At 50.2% G+C, this 21,877-nt stretch overlaps 1 protein-coding gene across 3 annotated transcripts; it reads left to right on the top strand.

The window, feature by feature from the left end:
- Positions 1-320: 320 nt before the first annotated feature.
- On the top strand, positions 321-13,146 carry CD40 (CD40 molecule; the record flags this gene model as incomplete). 3 transcript variants are annotated; one of them, XM_080924955.1, is made up of 9 exons in its annotated part: positions 321-371; positions 5,295-5,373; positions 5,673-5,798; positions 6,033-6,179; positions 6,508-6,601; positions 9,275-9,336; positions 11,941-12,027; positions 12,120-12,151; positions 12,955-13,146. In XM_080924955.1, the coding sequence occupies 9 exons, from the start codon at positions 321-323 to the stop codon at positions 13,144-13,146; spliced, it is 870 nt and encodes a 289-aa protein (XP_080781081.1). The 3 variants fall into 3 exon arrangements, with proteins under 3 accessions (XP_080781081.1, XP_080781082.1, XP_080781083.1); XM_080924956.1 differs by lacking the exon at positions 11,941-12,027; XM_080924957.1 differs by lacking the exons at positions 9,275-9,336; positions 12,955-13,146 and having other exon boundaries at positions 12,120-12,147.
- Between the last annotated feature and the right edge of the window lie 8,731 nt (positions 13,147-21,877).

The following is a 21,877-nucleotide window of genomic DNA, read 5'->3' as shown; positions in this document are numbered from 1 at the left end:
CTTGCAATCTGGAGAGTCCTTAGCCCCCGCTATAGGTGGCTTTTGAGATCCTGGCGGGAGGGGATGTAGAAAAAAGAGCTCCTTTTGGGACCATGCCTTCTTCCTCCACCTTGGTGCCCATCCCTTAGACTCCCGTGGGTTAATCAGACTCCAGGGAAGGTCCTGGGGAAATCCCTGCTCAGTGACTAGCCAAAGGCCCACCGCTACTGGTTCCCGGAGACCCCACCCCCTTCCTGGGCGGGACTCCTAGCAAGGACTTTGGAGTGACTTGTGGCCTTTTCGGGACCCCTGTGATCTGGCTGCTCTGATCTCACCCTGCAATGGTGCCTTTGCCTCGGCTGTGCTCGCTCTGGGGCTGCTTGTTGACAGCGGTGAGTGGCTTCTGTTCTAACCTCCAAGGGGCTTTGAGAGTGAGAGATGGAAAGAGACGGCAAGACTTCGAAGATGATAAATCTTCCTAGTTGATTTGGGAAAGGCGGGAAGCGGTGAATAGGGTGGGCAAGATATCTCGGATCTTGACTAAAACAAACAAACAAACAAACAAACAAACAAACAAAAACCGAGGTGAGCTGCCCCTCTTTCCTTCCAGAAGGTTCTGTTCTGCATAACCCACAGAGGGAGCTTAGGGAGGGCATTCCTACACAGCGGTGCCTGGACAGCTTTATCTGATCCGAGCCTGGGTTCGGGAGCTGGCCACAGAGACTGGAAAGGGTTAGCAGTCAGGAACGCCTGGCTAGAGGAAGGGGCGGGTCTGGCCCGGTTCCTGTCACTTTGCTATTGTGGACAGATGTGTACCACCAGTGGCCATCCTCTCCTTGCCAGCTGGGGCCACTTTTGTCTAGGGAATCTCGTGGGAACAAGGCCCCAGGTACTTTTTTGGTAAGATGTAATTTACTTACTACCACACCTGAATCATGGCCAAGCCAACCTAGAGAAACCCCCAAGTTTGTGCCTCTGCCTCTTGAACTTAAGATGGTACAGGAGACACCCGGAGGATGAGGAAGGAGAGGATGAGGAGGGAGAGGAGGAGGAGGGAGGAAGAGAAGAAGAAATAGTTTTAGAACCCGAGAAAGTTTGAAGAGAACAAACGAGGTTTCTCCAGGCACGAGAAGAGCTCATACCCAGTCAAGCACATCTCCGGGACTTTCAGAAGCCAGCACCCGCTTCACTTTTGGGTTAAATGTATTTCTGCAGTTCCTCATTCTGGAGTCTGGGAATCCCCTGACTACCTGAGTCTCATCCCCTCTCCTCTGGCGAGGCCCTTTCAAGCACGGTAGATTCTTTTGGGTTGGAGACAGGGACTTAGGTATTTCAGGGACTTTGAACTGTCTTGTGCAGGAAGGTGTCATGTTTCAGAACTGACTTTCTGCAGCTGGGACAGTCAGTGCCCAAGCACACAACCGTCAATCCTCCAATGTCACCTACCCCGGGTTGACCTCAAAGTGGTGATCTAGTTGAGGAGGATTTTTAATTTTTTTTTCTTTTTGTTCATGCATGGTTTGTATGTTTGCATGCATTTGTGTGGGGACACATGTGCGCTTGCCTGTGGTGGCCTGAAGTTCATATCACGAGTCATTCTTGGACACTCTCCCACCTTACACATCAAGACAGGGTCTCAATCAAACGCAGAGCTCCCCATATGACAAGTCTCACTAGTCAGCTTGCTTTGGGCATCCCCTACTTCTGCCTTCCGAAGCTGGGGTTATGGGGTAGCCACTACAAGGGTCTGGTGTTAGCACGTGTTTCTGGAGATCTGAATTCTGGCCCACACATTTATATGGCAAGCACCTTAAGAGCTCAGCCACCTCTCCTGTCCTTGAATCTCTGATCCTCCCTAGTGCTGGGACTACAGGTATGCACCACCATGCCTAGTTTTATGTGGCGTTTAACCTAGGCCTTCGTGTACGCTAGGCAGTCACTGCACCAACTGAGCTATATCCCCAACCAAAAAGTGCAGATTCTGACATGTGACTTGCCAAGGATCACGGTGGAGGTCAGTCACAGGAGAGGAACAGATGTGAGAGAGCTGCTTTACTAGCTTTTATTTTTACCCTAAGCCAGTGATTCTCAACCTGTGAGTTGCGACCTGGTGAGGGGTGAGGTCCAAACGACCCTTTTACAGAGGTGTCTAAGACCATCAGAAAACACTGATATTTACACTATAATTCAGAACAGTAACAAAATAACAAGTACGAAGTATCAACAAAAATGATTTCATGGTTGGGGGTCACCACCACATGAGGAGCTGTAAAGGGCCACAGTGTCAGCGTAGTGGAGAATCACTGCTTTAAGCAATATCTTTTAGGGAGATAGGACACAGGAAAAGGATGGAGTGTGAGAGAAGTGGATGAGGGCCCTTGGGAGGGATGGGGGAAGAAACAGGTGTGATGAAGGCTCGTCTGGACCACCCGAGAGCAAAGTCTGCCCTTGTAAGCCCCAATCTGGGCTTCAGGGAAGGATGCTCTTTACTGAGGCCTTCCTGCACCTGGGGCTGTGAACGAGACTGCATTTGGTTTCTCCCGATGTCTCGCTTACACAGATGACCAAAATGAGGCTCAGAAAGGGGAGGAGTTTTACCCAAAGTCTCTGATATGGATAGGAAACTGGCTGCCTGACTTCTGAGCCTGCCGCTCACATGGGAAGGGGTCTCCAAGCTGTGGCCCTGAGACCTTTTATGGAGGAAAGACCAATGCTTTGGGGGTTGGAAACGGCGGCTGACAAGCCCTCAGAGGGAAGATATCTTTTTCAAAGATGCTATTGAGGATGTCCGATGTTCTAGAAGGAGGATGGGAAGTCTCGGGGAGTGCCACTTGGGGATGGTGCCGTTGGGGGCAGGTGCTCTCAGACACATTTTATTAAGTGATTTGCTCAGATACCCAGGTTGAGGGAGAGCTCAATTTCCTGGATTCTGGACAGCCAGACAGTTACCAGGTTACAGGCCACCCAGGCAAACACCCATGTGTGCTGATTAAAGCTGCCATTTTTTCTGAGCCCTACCTTGGTAGGCTGGCAGGCCACGCACCTGTGTCCGTCCTCTCACAAGCTCACAGTCCAACCTTCAGGGCAGGATCTATAATCCCATTTTAAAGGTGAGAACACAAGGCTAGAGGGGATGAAAGTGCACACTGGCTGCTACGTTCAGTTCTTAGTAGCCACATTAACTGGTACATAAATACTACAAAAATAAAAATAAATCTCTTAAAAAATTATTTTGTGTGTGTGTGTGTGTGTGTGTATGCACTGTCACTGTATTCAGACACACCAGAAGAAGGCATCAGATCCCATTACAGATTGTTGTGAGCCACCATGTAGTTGCTGGGAATTGAACTCAGGACCTCTGGAAGAACAGTTAGTGCTCTTAACCACTGAGCCATCTCTGTTTGTATTTTTCTTTCTTTTTTTTTTTTAAGATTTATTTATTTATTTAATATAAGTACACTGTAGCTGTCTTCAGACACACCAGAAGAGGGCATCAGATCCCATTACAGATGGTTGTGAGCCACCATGTAGTTGCTGGGATTTGAACTCATGACCTCTGCAAGAGCAGTCGGTGCTCTTCACCAATGAGCCATCTCTCCAGCCCTGTTTGTATTTTTCAAGACAAGGTTTCTCTTGGTAGCCCCGGCTGTCCTAGAACTTGCTCTGTAGACCAGGCTGGCCTCAAACTTAGAGATCTGCCTGCCTCTGCCTCTGCCTCCTGAGCTCTGAGATTAAAGGTGTGTGCCACCACTGCCCAGCAGACTATTTCTGGAAGTGTTACAGCTCCGTTCTAGAAAAAAGTTTTCTCCCTCTTAGGAGAAATCCTGAGGGGCTTCCCTGTGGAGGTGTTATAGCTCTGAAGGAAAATGCATCTTGGCAGCCAAAGGCCAAAGACTATCACAAAGTCACATTGCACAACAAACTTCATACAAGAGATTTATTGGGGGAGAAACAAGAGAGTGGTTGCCTCTTCTCAGGGGAGAAATAGCTGAGAACTTAGTAGCAGGCAGGCTTATGTAGGCTTTCCTGGGGGAGGAGTTCTCCAGGGTGGGTATTGGTGAGATTTCATGCTCAGGGATTGGTAGAGTTTCATACTTTTTTTTTTTTCTTTAAGCTAGGAAGTGTACTCAGACCTTTCCTCCTACAGTTTCCTTGTTCTTGTTCTTTTAAAAAAATTGTTTTGTTTTTATTTCATGTGAATTGGTGTTTTGCCTGCATGTTTGTCTGTGTGAGGGTGTCAGATCCCCCTGGATCTGGAGCTGCCATGTGGATGCTGGGAATTGAACCTGGGTCCTCTAAAAGAGAGACCAGTGCTCTTAACCATTGAGCCATCCCTCCAGCTCCTACCAGTCCTTTCCTTATTCATTTAAAAATTACATTTATGTATTCACTTATGTTTTATGTATGTATGTATGTATGTATTTATTTGTGTGTGTGTACATGTGTATGCACGCATGCACACTCACACACACACACACACACACACACACACACACACAGGTTAGCTGCTAACTTGCGAGAGTTGGTTCTCTCCTGCTATTATGTGGTTTCTGGGGATTGAACTCCGGAGCAAGTCTCTGGAGCTGGATCATAGCTAATGCCTTTTTTTATTTTGAGACAGGTTTTCTCTGTGTAGCTTTGGCTGTCCGGGAACTCCCTCTGTAGCCAAGGCGTAAAAGTAAGATCAAGAGCAGACAGAGTGAAGAACAGCAAGTAAAGTTGAGGCTTAGAAACCCTGTGATGAATCTGCTGAGTGTATTTTTAGGGTTTCTTTTAATTTATAGGAAGTGATACCGGCTGTTCTCTTGAGGCAAGAGTAGATTTACAGTTAAAAGAAGTGTGTTTAAATTAGCGAGAAAAAGCAGCTCATAGCATGGGTGGTGCCCGGATGTTGTAGAAACAAATGTTGAGAGTTGAATCCCGTCCCTGTGGGATCCTGTTCAGCATTGGCCTCTGTAGAGTGATTCTCAGCCTTCTGGTGGTGGGAAGCTGGAGACAGAAACCGGGAGAGGGACTGAGGCCAGCTTGAGCCAGCAGCCTTGGGACTCTGGAGGAAGAAATGAAGCTCTTCCCTTCCTGCTGGGTCTTTGAGAGCACGGAAGAGTCAAGTGCATCCGTTCGGATTAGAGGGTTCTGCGTTCTTGCTTTGTGAGATGGCAGACTCCATTTGACAGCAGATTAAAACACCAAGTAGATCTCATACAGTGGGGCTCTCCTTTCTGCTTTGGATTTCCACATCTGTTGCAGCCTGTGTCTTGGCCAACTTTCAGCATGTCTGACAAAGATCCCTTCCCGCTGCCCACTTCTGTTTTTAGGTCCATCTAGGACAGTGTCTTATGTGCAGTGACAAACAGTACCTCTACAATGACCAGTGCTGTGATTTGTGCCAGCCAGGTGAGATGCTAGCACTCCTGCCCCCTACAGAGACCTTTTCCCTCTTGCTTTGCTGGAGGATGCAGATCCCATATATGGACTGTGAACTCAAGTCAAAAATGACCCATGTCCCCTCCCCCATTCCTTGATGCCAGAGTGCCCCTAGTTGTCCTGTTTCTTCCATACTCCTTACTCATTGAGGGTCTGAGATGTCCATTTTCAAGCTCCACCCCCCTGCCCCTCTGCCTTGGCTCACCAGGTTGTGACACAGTCTGAGTCCCAGGATTGGCCCAACCTCCTCATATCCTCTTGTTTTTCAGGATATAGACTGACGAGCCACTGCACAGCTCTCGAGAAGACCCATTGCCACCCATGTGACTCAGGCGAATTCTTAGCCCACTGGAACAGGGAGATCCGCTGTCACCAGCATAGACACTGTGAACTCAGTGCGTGGGGCTGCCTGGGAAGGGGTACTTGAGGACCAGGTTGATATTCTTAATGCTGACATCCCTCTGATGTTAGTGCCTAGGGTCTGTCCTGGTGAGTTGGAGTCAGGGTTCAAGGAGTTAGTTGACATCTGTACTAGGGAGAGGAAGAAAAGCAGCAGACGGTATGAGGGGTGAGGTCCTTGCTGTGTGGCCCAGTGGGTTTTCCCATTCTTCCTTCTCATCTCCACTCAGATCAAGGGCTTCGGGTTAAGAAGGAGGGTACCACAGTTTCAGACACCGTTTGTACCTGTGAGGAAGGTCATCACTGCACCAGCAAGGATTGTGAGACATGCGCTCAGCACACACCCTGTGGCCCTGGCTTTGGAGTTGTGCAGAAGGGTAAGTGTCCTGCCTGGGGAAACGGCTCTGTGGGTGAGAGAGAAGAGCTGGCTGTGGGCAGTGGGCCTGTGGCCTTTGGAAGCTGAGGGCAAAGAAATTCCCACCGGGGCTGGCAGTTTTCCTCCAGTTAACAGGACAAACGCTTTCGGATCCCGACCTTAGCTCCGAGCAGCTTCCTGCTGGGTTGCGGCCTTCAGGGGCTGCCCTGTGCCAGGGCAAGGGGCTGAGGGCAGGTGCTTTTTCCTGCCCTGTTTGTCTGCTGGCTCCCTTGGGACTCAGACACTGTGACCCAGGTGTTTGCTGATGCGTCCTCCCACAATCCTCCCAGCCACGGAGACCACTGACACCGTCTGTCAACCCTGCTCAGTCGGCTTCTTCTCCAACGAGTCATCCCTTGTTGAAAAGTGTCGTCCTTGGACAAGGTATAAGGTTTACCTCCTTCTAGCCTGCTTTTGCTTAGTTAATAGAGCCTGTTGATCTCCATTATCTTCTAGAAGTCTCTCTTTTTAAGGCATCGTGACACCCCTTTCTCTCCTTTTTAGTTCACTCTCTTGGTGTGTGTGTGTATGCATGTGTGTGTCCATGTGTTTGAGTGTGTAAGCATGTGTATATATGCATGCGTGTGTGTGTGTGTGCATACATGTGTGTGTGTGTGTGCATGTGTGCATGTGTCAGCTATCAACTTGGTGTGTTGCTCCTCAGGTATGGTCCACCATTTTTTTTAAAAAAGAGAGTCCCAGCACTGGGCTTACAACTACTTGCCACCAAGCCTGGTTTTTGTTTGTTTTTTGTTGTGGGTTCTAGGGCTGGATCTCAGGTTCACAGTACCAGCCTGAGTGAGTTATCAGTGTCCCCAGCCCTTCTGGACTCTTATTTGTGTTTGCCAGGCTTTGTCTGTGTCTCTAACCACTTTTTCCCACCTCTCCTTGGTTGTCTTCTCTACACCTGTGGCTCCATCTGCCCCTGGATCTGTTGTTTGGTCCCCAGATAGTCAAACCCCATTGCTGATTCTAACGGTTCAGCAGCACCTCAAACTCTGTACATGCAGAATGGGCCCCTAGCCAAGCCCTGAGCCCTAAGTGACAGGCAGGTTCTGGCTCCAGGAGGTCACACGGTGAGCTGCCCGCCCGTGCCTTCACCTCCAGTCAGGCCTGTCACATCTGGCATGAATGCCTTGGGGACCCACCTCCTTCTGCTCCAGAGCGGTCAGGTCAGTTTGTGCCTCCTCACTGTGGTGTGCTGACGGCTCTGTCTCCTCGTAGGCTCCCTGCCCTTGGTGTCTCCCCCGGCTGCTTCTGCACCATGTTGCCATTGTGAGCTTCCATAGCTCCTTTCGGATCACAACGCTTCGTGATTTAAAACACACCGTGGTTCTCTACCGCCTTTGGGAGAAAGCCCAGATTTGCTGGAATGGGCTAGGCCTTCCAGTACATTTTCTGTCTCTTTCCTCGCACCTTGCGTCCTGAACTCACACCCCTGGGCACACTGTTTACTCTTGCTTCAACGTCTCCTGTTCAGGAGAAAACTTAAATACATGCTCCATTCCTTTTTTTTTTTTTTCTTTTTCTTTTTTTTTAACGTTTCACATTTAATTTTTTTTTAAATGGGCAAACCTCAGGCTGTTTCCTTATTACTCCTTCAGAGAGAGAGACAGAGAGACAGAGACACAGAGAGAGAGACAAAAACAAAGACAGAGACAAACAGAAGAGACAGGGGGAGGAGGAGAGGGAGAGACAGAGGGATAGAGACAGAGGGATAGAGAGAGAGAGAGGAACAGCCCCTCTGCCCAGCCACACACACACACACACACACACACACACACACACACACACACATCCAAACACACACACACACACCCACACATACACACCCACACCCACACCCCCCCACACCCACACACACACCCACACACACACACCCACACACACCCACACACACACCCACACACACACACCCACACACACACACCCACACACACACATACACACACACTCACACACACACTGGTCTCTCCTGTGTTTGGAATAGTGCCTGCTTTTGGCTCACACTCACTGCCCTCACTGGTGGGTTTTGCCTGGAGTCAAATGTACAGCTGCCACACTGCCCCACTTGGCTGGTGAATGCTGCTGTTTCCCCTTTTATACCCCTTTGGGGCCCTTCTGATCTTCCCTGGGGATCCCCAACTCTGCCTCAGTATGTGTGAGACCCTCGGCTTCTTATCGGGAACTGGGATACCCTACTCTCAGGAGGTTTCAGTAGATCTGTAAACCACTGAGTTCCTTTCTCACACACGCCTAGAGCACATGCTTTCTCGGAAACCTTTCTTCCACCATATTCGGTTTTCCCTTTGCCACCTTACATCTCCACTCCTGTCCTGCCTCTGGCTGCCTACTCTGCTGCGACATCTCCTCCAGGAGCTGCCTGGGAGCAGGTCCTCTTACCAGTTAGGTCGTCTGGCTAAGTGCCCAGAGCTGCCCACCACCTGTCACCACGTGACTTCCCTCCTGTCATACTGTTCCTTCTTAGCTGGGTCCAAGTTTCTCATCCTTCAATGCCTTGTGATCTCCCTTTCATGGAGAAGTCTTCCTAGAAGGCCCTAAAACCAGAGCTTCTTAGTGGGGAGCAGTTTTGCTCTCTGTGGGGCATTGGGCACATCTGGTCGTCCTTCAGATGCTGTACTTGGTGAGGGGGCTGTTTTTGGCATTTAGGTAGTGGAGGCAAAGGTGCTGTTAAAGTCTATGAAATGTGGGACATTTCCCAGAACAAAATACCTGCAGGTGCCAAGGTTGAGAAGCCCCACTTACGACCAAACTCATCGCCTTCCATTCCTGCCTTCTTACCATCTACACTCTTAGCTACCCCCATTTCAATATGGCTGTAACCTTTCCTTTCTATGGGCTTCTGTTCTTCCCTTTCTCCTAATGACTGGCTTGGGATGCTGCGCTCTAAGTCTACTGCTCAGTGAACAAGGACTTGCCGCTTGCTGGGTGATTTTTTCTGGGCTTGGAAGTCTTATGGTGGGGCCCCTCCCATCTTCCCTTCTCTGCATGTGTGTGTGCATGCACATACATGTGTAAACATGTGTCTTTGTGCAGATGTGAGGAAAAGAGACTGATAGTCCTAAGGGAAGGAACAAGTCAGACTGATACCGTCTGTGGTAAGTCCAGGGGAGAATGGGTCCTTGCCAAGTGTTTGGGAAGCAAGGAACTGGGGAGAGACTGAGGCACACAGGAACACTGACTGGGGTAGGAGTGAGAGCAAGAGGCAGTTTGGGGTATAGTACCTTAGTTCCTGGCTTGGGAGCTGAATGAGTCATATCCCTTGTCTAAGCCTCAGTTTCTTCAACTGTGAAATGGGTTGACAGCAGCTCCTTCCTCCCTTACTTGGGTAGTGTAAGTGCCTGGCATTGGATTTTGCAGTGTGGAAACTGCTGCCCCTTGCTTGAGGTTTAGGTATACTAGGACAGCATACCTGTTAACCTCAGCTTGGATGCTAGGATGGGAAGTTCCCCCAGCCCCCATGAGTCACAAACCCAGATAACAACAAAGACCAGGATATCACTGAATGAGAAAAAACAGAGAAGGATAAGAGAGCTGGTGAGGGCTGGAGAGATGGCTCAGTGGTTAAGAGCACTAACTGCTCTTCCAGTGGTCCTGAGTTCAAATCCCAGCAACCACATGGTGGCTCACAACCATCTGTGATGGGATCTGGTGCTCTTTTCTGATGTGTCTGAAGGCAGCTACAGTGTATGCCTAAAATAAATAAATCTTTGAGAGAGAGAGAGAGAGAGAGAGAGAGAGAGAGAGAGAGAGAGAGAGAGAGCTGGTGAACAGGCCTGTCAGTGCAGCCTCAGCGCAGCCACTTGGAAAGCTGAGGCAAGAACATTGCAGGTTCAAGGCCAGCCTGGGCAGCTTAGGAAGACACTGTTTCAACATAGAAAGTCTCATTATAAAAAGAGGGCTGTGAAATGGCTCACTAGGTTAGCCTCTTGCCCGATGGCCCAGCTTCCATCCCCAGAGTCCACGTAAAGGTGGGAGGAGAGAACCAGCTCCTAAAAGTTGACCTCTGACCTCTGCATGTACAGCACAGCCCACGCATGCGCACACATCTTGTACACGCACACACACAATAATAACAAATACATGTTCGAATCTGTTTCTAGGGCTGGAGAGTGGCACTTGCTGCTCTTACAGGGTTCCTGGGTTCAGTTCCCAGCACACACATCAGTGTACAACTGTCCAGGACTCCAGCTCCAGGGGATCTGATATTTTGATTGGCACTAGGCACTCCCATGTATATAGCTAGGCACTTTCAGACATACACAGATGAAAACAGGTACAAATGAAAAAAACCAAAAAAGTAAGACGAGAGCTAGGGCTGAGGCTCAGTGGTGAGCAGTTGTCCAGCATGTGTGAGGTCCTGGGTTAGAACCCCATGCTTGTCCAGCGTGTGAAGTCCAGGTCCCCCCTCCCCACCTCCACCACAAAGTAAAGAGAAAATAAAAGTGTAGTCTCTTTGCTTTTTCTCAAAATGGCCTTTTTTTTTCTCGGAAAGGCGTGACTGGGATGGAGTGTGAAAAGTACTTGGGTTCATGTGTGACATTTAAGAAGACATCAAGAAGGGACAGTAAACAAGAGAAAACAACATTTTGAGATGATGCTAGAAAAAAATAGAAACACATTTAAAAACAAAGGAAAAAAAAACAAAAACCCTGTGATGGATAACACAGACAATGTTTAAGTTAAGCAGAAGCTGACCTTGCCAGATGCATGACCTGCCTACTTTCTCCATCCCAACCTTGGCCCTGGTTCCAATACAAAGCCAGGTAGCCACCTGTATGGGCCTGTGTTTGCCTCCTGATCTATGAGCTGGGTGTGGTGGTACAAACGTCAGAACCCCAAGTTCAAGGCCAGCCTGACCACTTAGACCTTGTCTCAAAGAGGACTCACCTTTAGGACTGTGTGTGTTTGCCCCCCTTGCCTCTGAGACCACCTGCCCTTTGGTCTTTTCATTTGTCACTTAGAATAGAGTGAAGACACAAGGGACACTTTATTTCTCTCTGCCACACTTTTGTAGCAGATATGATAATCCCACTGCTGAAGCTGCACAGCATAGGGAGCGGGAGGGGAAACAGGCAGGCAGGCTGCCCCTTCACCACACAGCTCACAAAAGCCAGATGGGAAGTTGGCTCACTGGGGGCTTATGGTCCCAACTGTAATTTCCCAGGGCTAGAGAGACAGCTCGCAGGGTAGGAATGTTTACCGTACAAGCATGAGCTAGGCATGGCCATACCACATGTGACTGTGACCTTGATACTATGTGTGTAGGGGTGGGGGATGGCACTAGATAGAGAATTGTAATTTGTTGCCTCATAGACTAGGTCCAGGCGCACTGAGAGACTGTCTCAGCAGAAGGCGGAATATAATGGAGCAGGACACCTGCATCCTTCTCTGGCCTCTGAATGTGTGCACAGGTGCACACACCTGAACATACACCGGGTCCACATACACCATACGTCCTCCCCCAAAAGATGGACTCTCTCAATTTACAAACATTGGCAAATACCATAAGGCATTTAAAAAGTTCCCTAGTGGCCATATTACCCACAATGCTTCTGCCTGAAAGCTCTGATATCAGAGGTCTGAATTCTGGGAGGATATAGCTGCTTTGGGCTGCACCCGCCAGTGGGAGCACCCGCCAGTGGGAGCACCTGCCAGTGGGAGCACCTGCCAGTGGGGTCCACTCAAGTCTGTCTCTCCAGATTTCCTGCCCCGGATACGAGCCCTGCTGGTCATTCCTGTCCTGTTGGCCATCTTCATCACCATCTTGGCAGTCTTTCTCTATATCAGTGAGTGCTCAGGAGGGGAAAGTAAGGGAGGACTCAGCCCCGCAGAACCTGACTCCACCTTCTAATGTCCTACCCCTTCTTCTTCTCACTAGGAAAGGTGGTCAAGAAACCAAAGGATAATGAGGTAAGCCATCCCTGAGGGAGAGAAGCTGGAAAGAGTGACTGGGGGGCAGGTAGAGAGGCTCGTGGTGTAGGCAGACAGACTACTACTCGCTGAGCAAAGAGCTTGTAGCGGATCCCTGAATGTGGATCCATTGAAGAAGGTTTCTTACCCCAGTGCGGGCGGGGACAGTGGACGCACAGATTTCTGGAGCTTGCTAGCCAGCGATGGGCTACTCCAAGTTCCAAGAGAAACCCTGACTCGGAAATAAAGGTTGGGAGTGCAAGAAGACACAGGATGTTGACCTCTGGCCTCCAATAGTACATACATGGGTGTGTGGATTCTACCCCATGCACAGATGCCCAGTACCCCTCCCACCACGAATGAACAAACAGGTTCAGGGTCTGTTCCTGAAACATGTAGGGTGACAGTGACTGTCATCCCCACCCAGCCCCGCTTCCGGTCTTCATCCCTTCCTCCTACCCAATCACTTCCCCTTAGGGCGGAGCCGGCCCAGTAATCCTGATTGCGCTGTTCTTCAGCTTTGAATGCAGGGGAATTCCCGCCTTCAGAGGCCAGTAGGTGGAACCAGAGGGGCAGCTCCTCCTTCTGCTGCTGGGCAGTGGCTCTGGAAATTTCCTGCCAAATTTCATGTGTCCAGCAGGGGGCAGGAGGCATCTAAGAAATCAGCTTTGATACCCGCCCCCCCCTCCCCAGACATTTTCCCACCCCAGTGAAAGGGATTTGGAGGAGGGATTCTTCTCAGAGGCAGGATGGCTCTGTGGCTAGAGGTGACCGACCTTGGATCTCATACCTTGGCTCCCCAGACCTTACGCCCTGTGGCTGGAAAGCAAGATCCTGTGGAGATAGAAGATGATCCTGGTCACAACACGGCTGCTCCAGTGCAGGAGACGTTGCATGGGTGTCAGCCTGTTGCACAGGAAGATGGGAAAGAGAGTCGAATCTCAGTGCAGGAGCGGCAGGTGACAGGCAGCATGGCCTTGAGGCCCCTGGTCTGAGCTCCGGAACTGCTTTGGAGGCGATGGTTCTGGAGCAAGGGCCTGGCTCTGACAACGGCTTACATTTGAATTTTTTGAGAGGAGCCAAGACAGAGCCCAGTGCAGTTTAACTTTTGTGCCTGTCCCTGTTCGTGTCATCCCTCAACTTGCTTTCTAAAGACGGAGAAAAAGCTTGGGTGTCAGGGGTCTGCAGTGATATCTACAGAGTGCAGCAGTGCAGGCCCAGAGATGGGCTTTCACTGTAAGGAGTCATGGACACAGGAGTCCAGGACTTGTGGCTTGTGCTACTAGAAGGCACCGGATTGCCCCTCAGCATGGGACTGGCTAAATAAATCTACATGTAATTATACAATGGCGGCTCAGAAACACTAGCGGGTGGGGCAGAAAACAGGAAGTGGAATGATGGGTAGAGAAATAGATTTTAAAAAAGCACAGTCCAGGGCTGGAGAGATGGTTCAGCAGATAAGAGCACGGACTGTTCTTCCAGAGGTCCTGAGTTCAGATCCCAGCAACCACTAGGTGACTCACAACCATCTCTGTAAGGGATCCGATGCCCTCTTCTGGTGTGTCTGAAGACAGCAGCAGTGTGCTCATGTAAATGAAGTAAATAAATAAATCTTTAAAAAATAAAAATAAAAACACATCTCAAGGCAAGTAAGATGGCTTTTGTGGGTAAAGGAGCTTGCCGCCCAAACCTAATTATCTTTTTTTTTTTTTTTTTTTTTTTTTTTGATCCCTGGGACTACATGGTAAAAGGAGAGAACCAAATCCAGAGGATTGTCATTCGACCTCCATGTGTGCTCTGTGGTGCATAGGCCCATGTGTGTGCATGTGTGTATGTGCACATATCCTAAGATGGATGTGGTAGTATATTGTAGAAATAATTTAGTCACGACCCAGGGTTTCTATCCGGCCTTTACCATTTACTTCCCAGATGAAACACACATGCAACCTTTACATTCACAATGAGCCTTAGAGCACAGGAGCTAGGCAGCGCCTACCCTCCATGCTATTAGAATCTACGTTCCTATCGGTAACTGCTAGTTATCACTTACTACTTACTGTGTTTCATCTGGGCTGCTCTTGACTCCAATTGGCCAGCCCTCAGGGCCACCATGTTCTCCTAAATTTATCTAATCCATGGCCACTTCTCTCTCCTCCATTCCCCCTTTTTCTCCTTGGTTCTCTTCCAACTCCAGCCTGGAAAACCTAAACCCCACCTATGTCTCTTCTGCCCAGCTATTGGCTTCTGGCATCTTTATTTACCAATCAGAAATAACTTGGTGGGTAGGGTCACTTGGTGGGGGGATGTCTACAGTAACTCCAGGTCTTGGGAGCTCACACTTAGCATTACAATACACAGCAAGATCAAACCTCAACAGTGATGCATGCCTGCAACCCTAGCACTCAGGAGGAGGAGAAGGACGGGGGAGTTCAAGGCTAGCCTTGGGTATATAGTGAATTGAAAGTCAGCCTGGGCTACATGATCCTGTCTCAAAGACAAACATTAAAGAGTGACAACTTCTCCCAACAACCCGAACCAAACACACAAAGCACACACCCTTCGAACAATTTTTACATACGATATGACTGTGTAAGCAGGCTGCATGTTATGTTTGAATACGGTGTATATATACACACAGAAGGGAAGCTATGATACTGTGTGTGGGTAAAACAAAGATTTCAGATGAAGCATTGAAAACCCAGCCACAACAGTAGTCTAGAGAGACGGGTCAGGGGTTAGGAGCAGCAGCTCCTGCAAAGGCTCTTGGTTTGGTTTCCAGCGCTCACACAGTGGCTCACAGCCATCCAGTTTCAGGGGATCTGACACCCTCTTCTGACATCTATGGGCACTGTACACACGTGATTCACATATACTACACAGGCAGAACACTTGTATACATATTACAAGCTATTTTTTTTTAAAGAATAATGTGGTCTGAGGTGGGCAGGTGGGAGTCTTGTGTTTCCTTTAATGCTTCATTATTTTTCCAAGAGAACAGTAGGTTCATATAATGCTCACACAATTTTACTGAATATTTTCTGTATTTGCATTTCAGGTGTTATCCCCTTTTCCCCAATCCCATACTCCTTCCCCCTCCCATTGCCTCCATGAAGGTGCTCCCTCTCCCACCTCAGCGCATTGGCATTCCCCTACACTGGGAAAAATGAGCCTTTACTGGACTAAGGGCCTCTCCTCCCATTGATGCCAGACAATGCTGTCCTCTGCTGCATGTGCACCTGGGGCCATGGGTCTCTCCATGTGTGCTCATTGGTTGGTGTTTTAGTCTCTGAGAGCTGTGGTGGGTTTGGTTAGTTGATAATTTTGTTCTTCCCATGGGGTTGCAGACCCTTTCAACTCCTTCAGTCCTTTCTCTAGCTCCTCCACTGGGGTCCCTGTGTTCAGTCCGATGGTTAGCTGCAATGCTTACACAATTTAAAAAAAAACCATCAAACTTGAACAAAGGAGACTAAGAGCAGACATGCTTGGCGATGATGGCATATCGAATTTGCTGGTAGGCTGGAAAAATTAGGATCTTTTCTGAGCTTAAGTGAGGTGTCCTCAGACTGCTGTGTCTCCAGGGAGTCTTGCCTGTGTGCTCACTTGTAAGGTTTCAGGTACAGGTACGTAGAAGCAGCCTTCCAGGGCAGGCAGGGTCTGTTTTGCAGGGGTGCAAACGGACACAGAGAGGTGGAGTGTCTTACCATTGGTGACACAATACTGCTCAGTGGCCTATGAGTTCTTGGTTCCAAGCTGCTCTGAGAGCTGTCTCTCAGCTTCCCACCTAGCCATCGTGGGGAACAGCTTTCAGGGGGATCCTGGGTACCCCGCTGCCTTCTGACCTCCCCAATGCTTCCCAGTCAGATGGTGCCCTCTTCTGCCCCATGACAACATCTCAGGATAAAAATAGACCATCCTGTTCTCTTTTCCTGCTGTGCCAACTGACAGGGAGCCTAGCCAGGAGGAGCAGCAGATGGAGTGGGAGCAGAGGGGAGGGAAGGAAGGCTGGGGGACAAGGCAGGGAAGGAAGAGCCGTGCCAAGGAAGTTCCTTAAGGAGAATTCCTGTACAGACTCCTGCTGAGGTTTAACCCACGAGTCTCAGACTGTTTGGACCCCACTGCTTGGAGGGTGGGCATGGTAGTGGCTCGTCCTGATGGAGGTCAGGGATGCTGGCAGGGTGGGGTGCAGCTCAAAGCCGAGAGAAGGACACCTGGCTTTGGCAGTCTTCCCAGAAGAGCTTGCAGGGCCATTTGGTGGCACCAGGTGGACGCTTCAGTTTAGAAAGCAGAGGGAAATATGAGAGAGGGGAAGGGGAACTTTGGGGTCTAATATTCATCCCCTGCCTAGAGCCCAAATATTGGTGGCATTAACTTCCATGACAGGGTGTGTGTGTGGTTTGGTGAATGTGTGTGTGTGTGTGTGTGTGTGCGTGTTGAATAGAGGCAAAAGAATTCACCCCCCCACCTGTTATTCGAGTGATCTTGGGCCAGTTCCTGCCACCCCTTTGCCTCTGTTAGAGGACAGCTGTCAAATCCTCAGGGCAGGTGCTGTTGGTGACAGTTGCTTCCAGACTTTCCTCCAGGTTACAGGTTCTTGGATTTGCAGGAACAAAGTGACCAACTGTGAGGGTTGCCGAGAGGCAGATTGCTGGGCCATACCTCCCATGTTTCTGGCTCAGATCTGGGACCAAGACCAAGAACTTGCATTTCCAGCAAGTTCCCCAGGTGGTCCTGATGCTGCGGGATCAGAGAACACACTTGGAGAACAGCTGCCCTTGGTGTTCACATTGCTCAATAGGCAGTGGATTTCCTGTTGGCTTTGGGATCGATGTCTGGGGCTTTCCCAGTTCTGAATACTTTTGTGGCTGTAGGCCAGGCTGGGGACAGCTAGAAGAGTTAGTTCCCAGGAGCACACATTGTCACTCCAGCTAATTAAGATAGTGTCTGATGCTGGCTGGGCTGGCCTGAAAGTCATCACATAGCTGAAGATGACCTGTGTCACCACACGCAGTTCAGTGCTGTTCAAGGGACTAAACCTGAGGCTTTATGCAGGTCAGGCAAGCACTATGTCAGCGGTATCCTATCCCTGAGGGGTGACCACACCCCGTTTCTCTAGAGTGACGTCACCCCACATGCCCACAGCCCGGGCATTGTCCTGCTGCTTTCTGTCTGCCACTTTCTCAGTTCAACGTGTTCCCTGGCTCAACTTCCTGACACACTGTCAGCCTCCACTCATGTCTCTGGTCAGCTTCAGCAAGCTTCTTCCGAAAGTCTGCAGAGTCAAGCAGAAGAAAGTAACGTTTGCATCTTTTAGCATCCCTACCAGAGGGAAGAGGTGGGCAGGCTCTGCTTTTAACCTAGCTTGGCCACGGCTGTCTGTGGTGCCCAGAGTTCCCTACAGTATGGACATCTGTCACATAGCCCTGATGAGTGACTGTTTTTCTAAGGGTCCTGGGAAGCCTGAATATTATAGGAAGGACCAGTGGGGGTGGGGGTGGGAGTGGGGCGACTTCTCTAGTGGAAGATGGAGGGCTGGCTGTGAGGCTGTCAGTAGCCAGCAGGTGGCAGCAAGGTAACATCCTAAAGTCCTTGGTGGCTGCTTGGTGATGCTGGCTCTGCTTTGGGCTGGCTCTGCACAGGGCCCACACTTTGGGCTGAGGCCTGTGCTCCTGCCTTACTCCCTCTTCAGCTCTGAATAGAACTGATAGGCAGTCTCAGTCTGACCACTCATTGTGAGGTGTGGGCTCTTACTGTACCCATTTCACAGATGGGAGTCTGTGCTGGGCAACCAAATAGGAGAAGAGGTGGGACTGGAGACTAGAAAGGATGAGGCCCATTCCCTGGGGCAGAGTCTATTGGCTCTTAAAAGTGCTTTTCAGGAGGACTGAGAGAGTTTGTGTGTTGTTTCCCAACATGCAAATGCAGCTAATTTCATAATTTAAATCCTGTTAATTGCCCAAGACATCATGCTATAGAGGGTTTAGAATGGAAAGACAGGGAATCTCAATGTATACAACCCTCTGCTCAGCACACACACACACACACACACACACACACACACATGCGCGCGCGCACACACACACACACACACAAACACAGTCGTGTGTCTATGTGTATACATATGAAGTCCTAATAGGAACATGAGCAGGTCAGGTAGAACGTTCTAAGCACATTGTCTTTGTCACCTGCCATTGAGGAGGTTGGATGGAGGAGCCCTGGGGGCTTAGGCTGTACTTGGTGCACAGTGACCTGGGCCCAAGGCACTGAAACCCAAGACTTGGACACTGCTTTTGGGCAGCCTAACTAGGTACAATGTACCCTGAGGTGGACATTCTTCAGATGTGCTCACGCAGATACCCTCTTGCAGACCCATGCCTTGCAATAGGTTCCTTGGGCAGCAGAAGTTATTAAAGGCTGTGTGCCCTGGAGGACTGCTCTCCCCTGGAGTCAGCCGGGCATAGAAAATTACAAACCCACCCGCAGGGTTGGGGAGATGCAGTTTTAATTTTAAAAAAAGGGGGTAGGGAATCATGCTGCAGTTTGGGGTGGGGAGGTCCTTTCTGAAGGAGGCTTTTCTGAAACTAGTAGTGTTGTAAAACAGAGATTCAAGATGTTGCCCCAGGGGCAGTGGGCTGGGGACCCTGCTTCCTTCCCATGCCTCCTCTCCTGCCTCTTCTCTCTGGTTGCATGTCCTGCGGGGCCTTGGCACTCAGATAGTCCTTGCCTCCCTCCCACTTCCTTCAGGGACCGTCTGGCCCTCTGCTCCATCCTTCCCACTTCCTGCCCACCTCCTTCATCTCCAGCACCTCCACCTCGTCCAGGTTCTCTTTCGAACAAGTGTTATTGTTTTGGCTGATTATAAAAGTTCGTACTTCTGCGTCACACCCCCATCCAGGCAACAAACAGAGCCAGGAAAACAAGGCCACCTGTGCGCCTCCCACCATCCTGCCAATCATAAGGTGTGGTCCTTTCAGAATGGCTTTCTGTACCACAAATAGTTTCTAAACTTGAGATATTATTATATGCCCTGTTTTGTAAGCAGCTTTCTTTGCTTAGTGGGATACACCAGATGTCTCGCCATGCCAATAAATTTATAGAGCTACAACACAGTTTTAATCGCTCCATATTCCATTTGTGTGGCAGGCTTCTGACTCATTAGTTAGGGAACCCCAGTATTGATGGACTAGAGGTGCACTCTCTTCCTTTGGAGCCTCCTGGGCTCACTCTCCTCCCTCTCTCCCTCTGTCCCCCTCTCTGTCTCTGTCTCTCTGTGTCTCTCTCTCCCCCTCATCTTCCATTTTCTTTCCATCCACCCCCTCTACTACTTTCCTGCCTTCATCCTTGACATCTCTGGCCCCGGTTGTTTTCTTCAAGTCCTTTGCCCCTCGCCGAGGGCCGAGGGGGTCGTCTGTGTTTAACACCCGCTCCCCTGTGTCAGACGTGTGCCATCTCATTAGCTAGCCTGTCCCCCCAAGTGAGGCAGGCAGGAGCCACTGTAGCAGCAAGAGGCCTAATTGAATGTAACTAATTATTCACTCTCTTAAACGGGCCTGGGAGGGACAGAATTACTCACTCCGAACTGGGGAGACAGGGAACTGGCCGGCTGGCAAACAAATCCTGGGGCCTGCAGAGAGGCCTCTCCTTGGAATACTAATTAGGGCAGGAGTGATGCAGGCAGGCAGACAGGCAGAGAGAAGCCTCTTCTGGGTTCTGCCTCCTGTAGGATTTCAGGGCTCTGAAGGGGAAGGACTTCCAGTATGGACACTGGGACAGCGTTACTGTGCCTGGAACCTGGGCTGGGCACCGGCAAAGCCTACTTGTGTGGAACTGGGAGGGAATGAGTGGGACAGAGGTGTTGTTGGTACCAGGGGACCCAGCTGGCTAGGAAGATGCCTCTCTAGTCCCCATGGTTGCCAAGTTCAGGCTTGGGGGTCAGGATCCAGCTCGGGGGCTCAGTGCTGGGTAGCTGCAGCTCTTGGTCCTAGGTGAAGATTTGGCCATCCCTTTGGGATCTCTGCTCCCACACATGGGCCCATGGAGTCCATTCTTTCATCTAACAGGTTCCCAATAACCTCAAGCTCTGGTCTGACTGTGACGAGCAGCCTCACCGGGAGCCAGGGAGGTGGGACCTCAAACCTGAGGGGCTCTGTGCTGTGCTTGGAGGGCACCAGGGACTGCACAGATGAATCAGGCTTGGGGAAGGAGGGCATAGGCTAGAGAGAGGGTAAGGGACGCATTCACTAGCCATCTTTTGACTATGTGTGGTTTGCCTAGGAGAGTAAGGGAGAGGTTGAGCAAGTGACCCCAGGCCACGCAGAAGAGTGTGTGTACCATTTCAAGCTTAAGTGGAGTCCCAATCTCTCTATTCTTCTGATGCTGCTATACTTCTGGGATTGAGCCTGCCATCTTTTCTCTGGCAGGTGTTAATATGAGCGTGCTACCATTCTGTGTGTGCACACTCCTTACACGGCTGCCTGTGCACCTGTATGTCTGAGCTCCTGTGGGTTTGCGTTCCTGTGTTTCCTCTTGAAAGGGAGCTGGCTGTCCACCAATCTCCTCTTCTACTGCAGCAGGATGCCCCTAGCTGACCATCTAGAGGAGAATTAAAGAGCTGCCCTATCCCCCAGCATCTCTGGGGCCCATTCAGTGGATGGCCCCTTCTCCTTGTGGCTGAGGGCTGGAGAGGGGCGGGAAGGTATGTCCTGCCTGCCAAATGACAAGAAGCCCAGGTTAGTTAGTAACAGAGGTGACCACCATCCACTGGGCTTTAGGGCAGGGGACCCTCCTTCCTTTCTCAGCATTCCCACTGCTCCTGCCCCCAGTGCAGGTGGCAGAGAGAGATGGGCTGTTGCCTCATTACCCCCTCCCTCATCAAGTAGGGTGTCATATGAGCTTCACAGAGGGGCAGCAGATTTATGAGGCCGATGTTGAGTCTGTCACCTTGCTGGCCAATCCATCTTTCTGGAGCCAGGGATAAAATGAAATTATTGTGAAATAAATCCATGCAGATGGTGGAGGGACAGGCAGGCGGGGCAGCGGGGAGTTGGCAGTGGAGGAGGCTAGGATCTAGGTGGAAGGCACCCTTGCCACTCCACTGAGTCAGAGAAGGAACTTGGCTGTGCCGCTCTCTCAGAGGTCTGGGCTTGAGTGCTTGAGTCTTCAACTTTCTCCGGAGCCCTGGAGTTAACAGGGCTGCCATCTCAGAGATTCAGTATAGAACCACTGGGCTTCTGATAGAGTCCCGAGTCACCTGCATGTCCTGGCATAGCTCCTGGACCAGGGGAAAGAAGATAAAAAGGGGACGGAGTCAGGACCAGGCTCCTGTGTGATGTTCATCTGTAACTGTTCCTTATGATCATGGCCACCAGTCATAGGAAAGTGAGGGGAAGGGTGACTGTGGTGGAGTGTGTCCTTGGAGATTCCCAGCTGGGCTTAGTGTTGATTCTCCAATTTCTGGGTCTGAGGAGCCATTGTATGGCTGCACAGAGAGCACAGGGGAAGGGAACCCCAGTCTTGTGGCAGGGTAAGGGTTGGGGCATTATGTCCATCCTAAAGCCCTACCTCTCCTCCTTGTTGGTCCCTGAAGACTGGCTTTAGGCTACTTACTGAATCAGAGGACAGTCTAGAGCTGAAGCCCTCAGTATACACTGACAGGTTTGGGGGAGGGTGGAACATAGAGCCTGTCTGCCTAATCTTCTACCCACAGTTCCTAGAGTACCCCTTCTCTCA

This window comes from Micromys minutus (genome assembly GCF_963924665.1).
Source record: "Micromys minutus genome assembly, chromosome: 11".
Taxonomy (NCBI): Eukaryota; Metazoa; Chordata; class Mammalia; order Rodentia; family Muridae; genus Micromys; species Micromys minutus.
The sequence above is the reverse complement of the archived record's forward strand: the minus strand, read 5'-3'. Positions and strand labels throughout refer to the sequence as shown.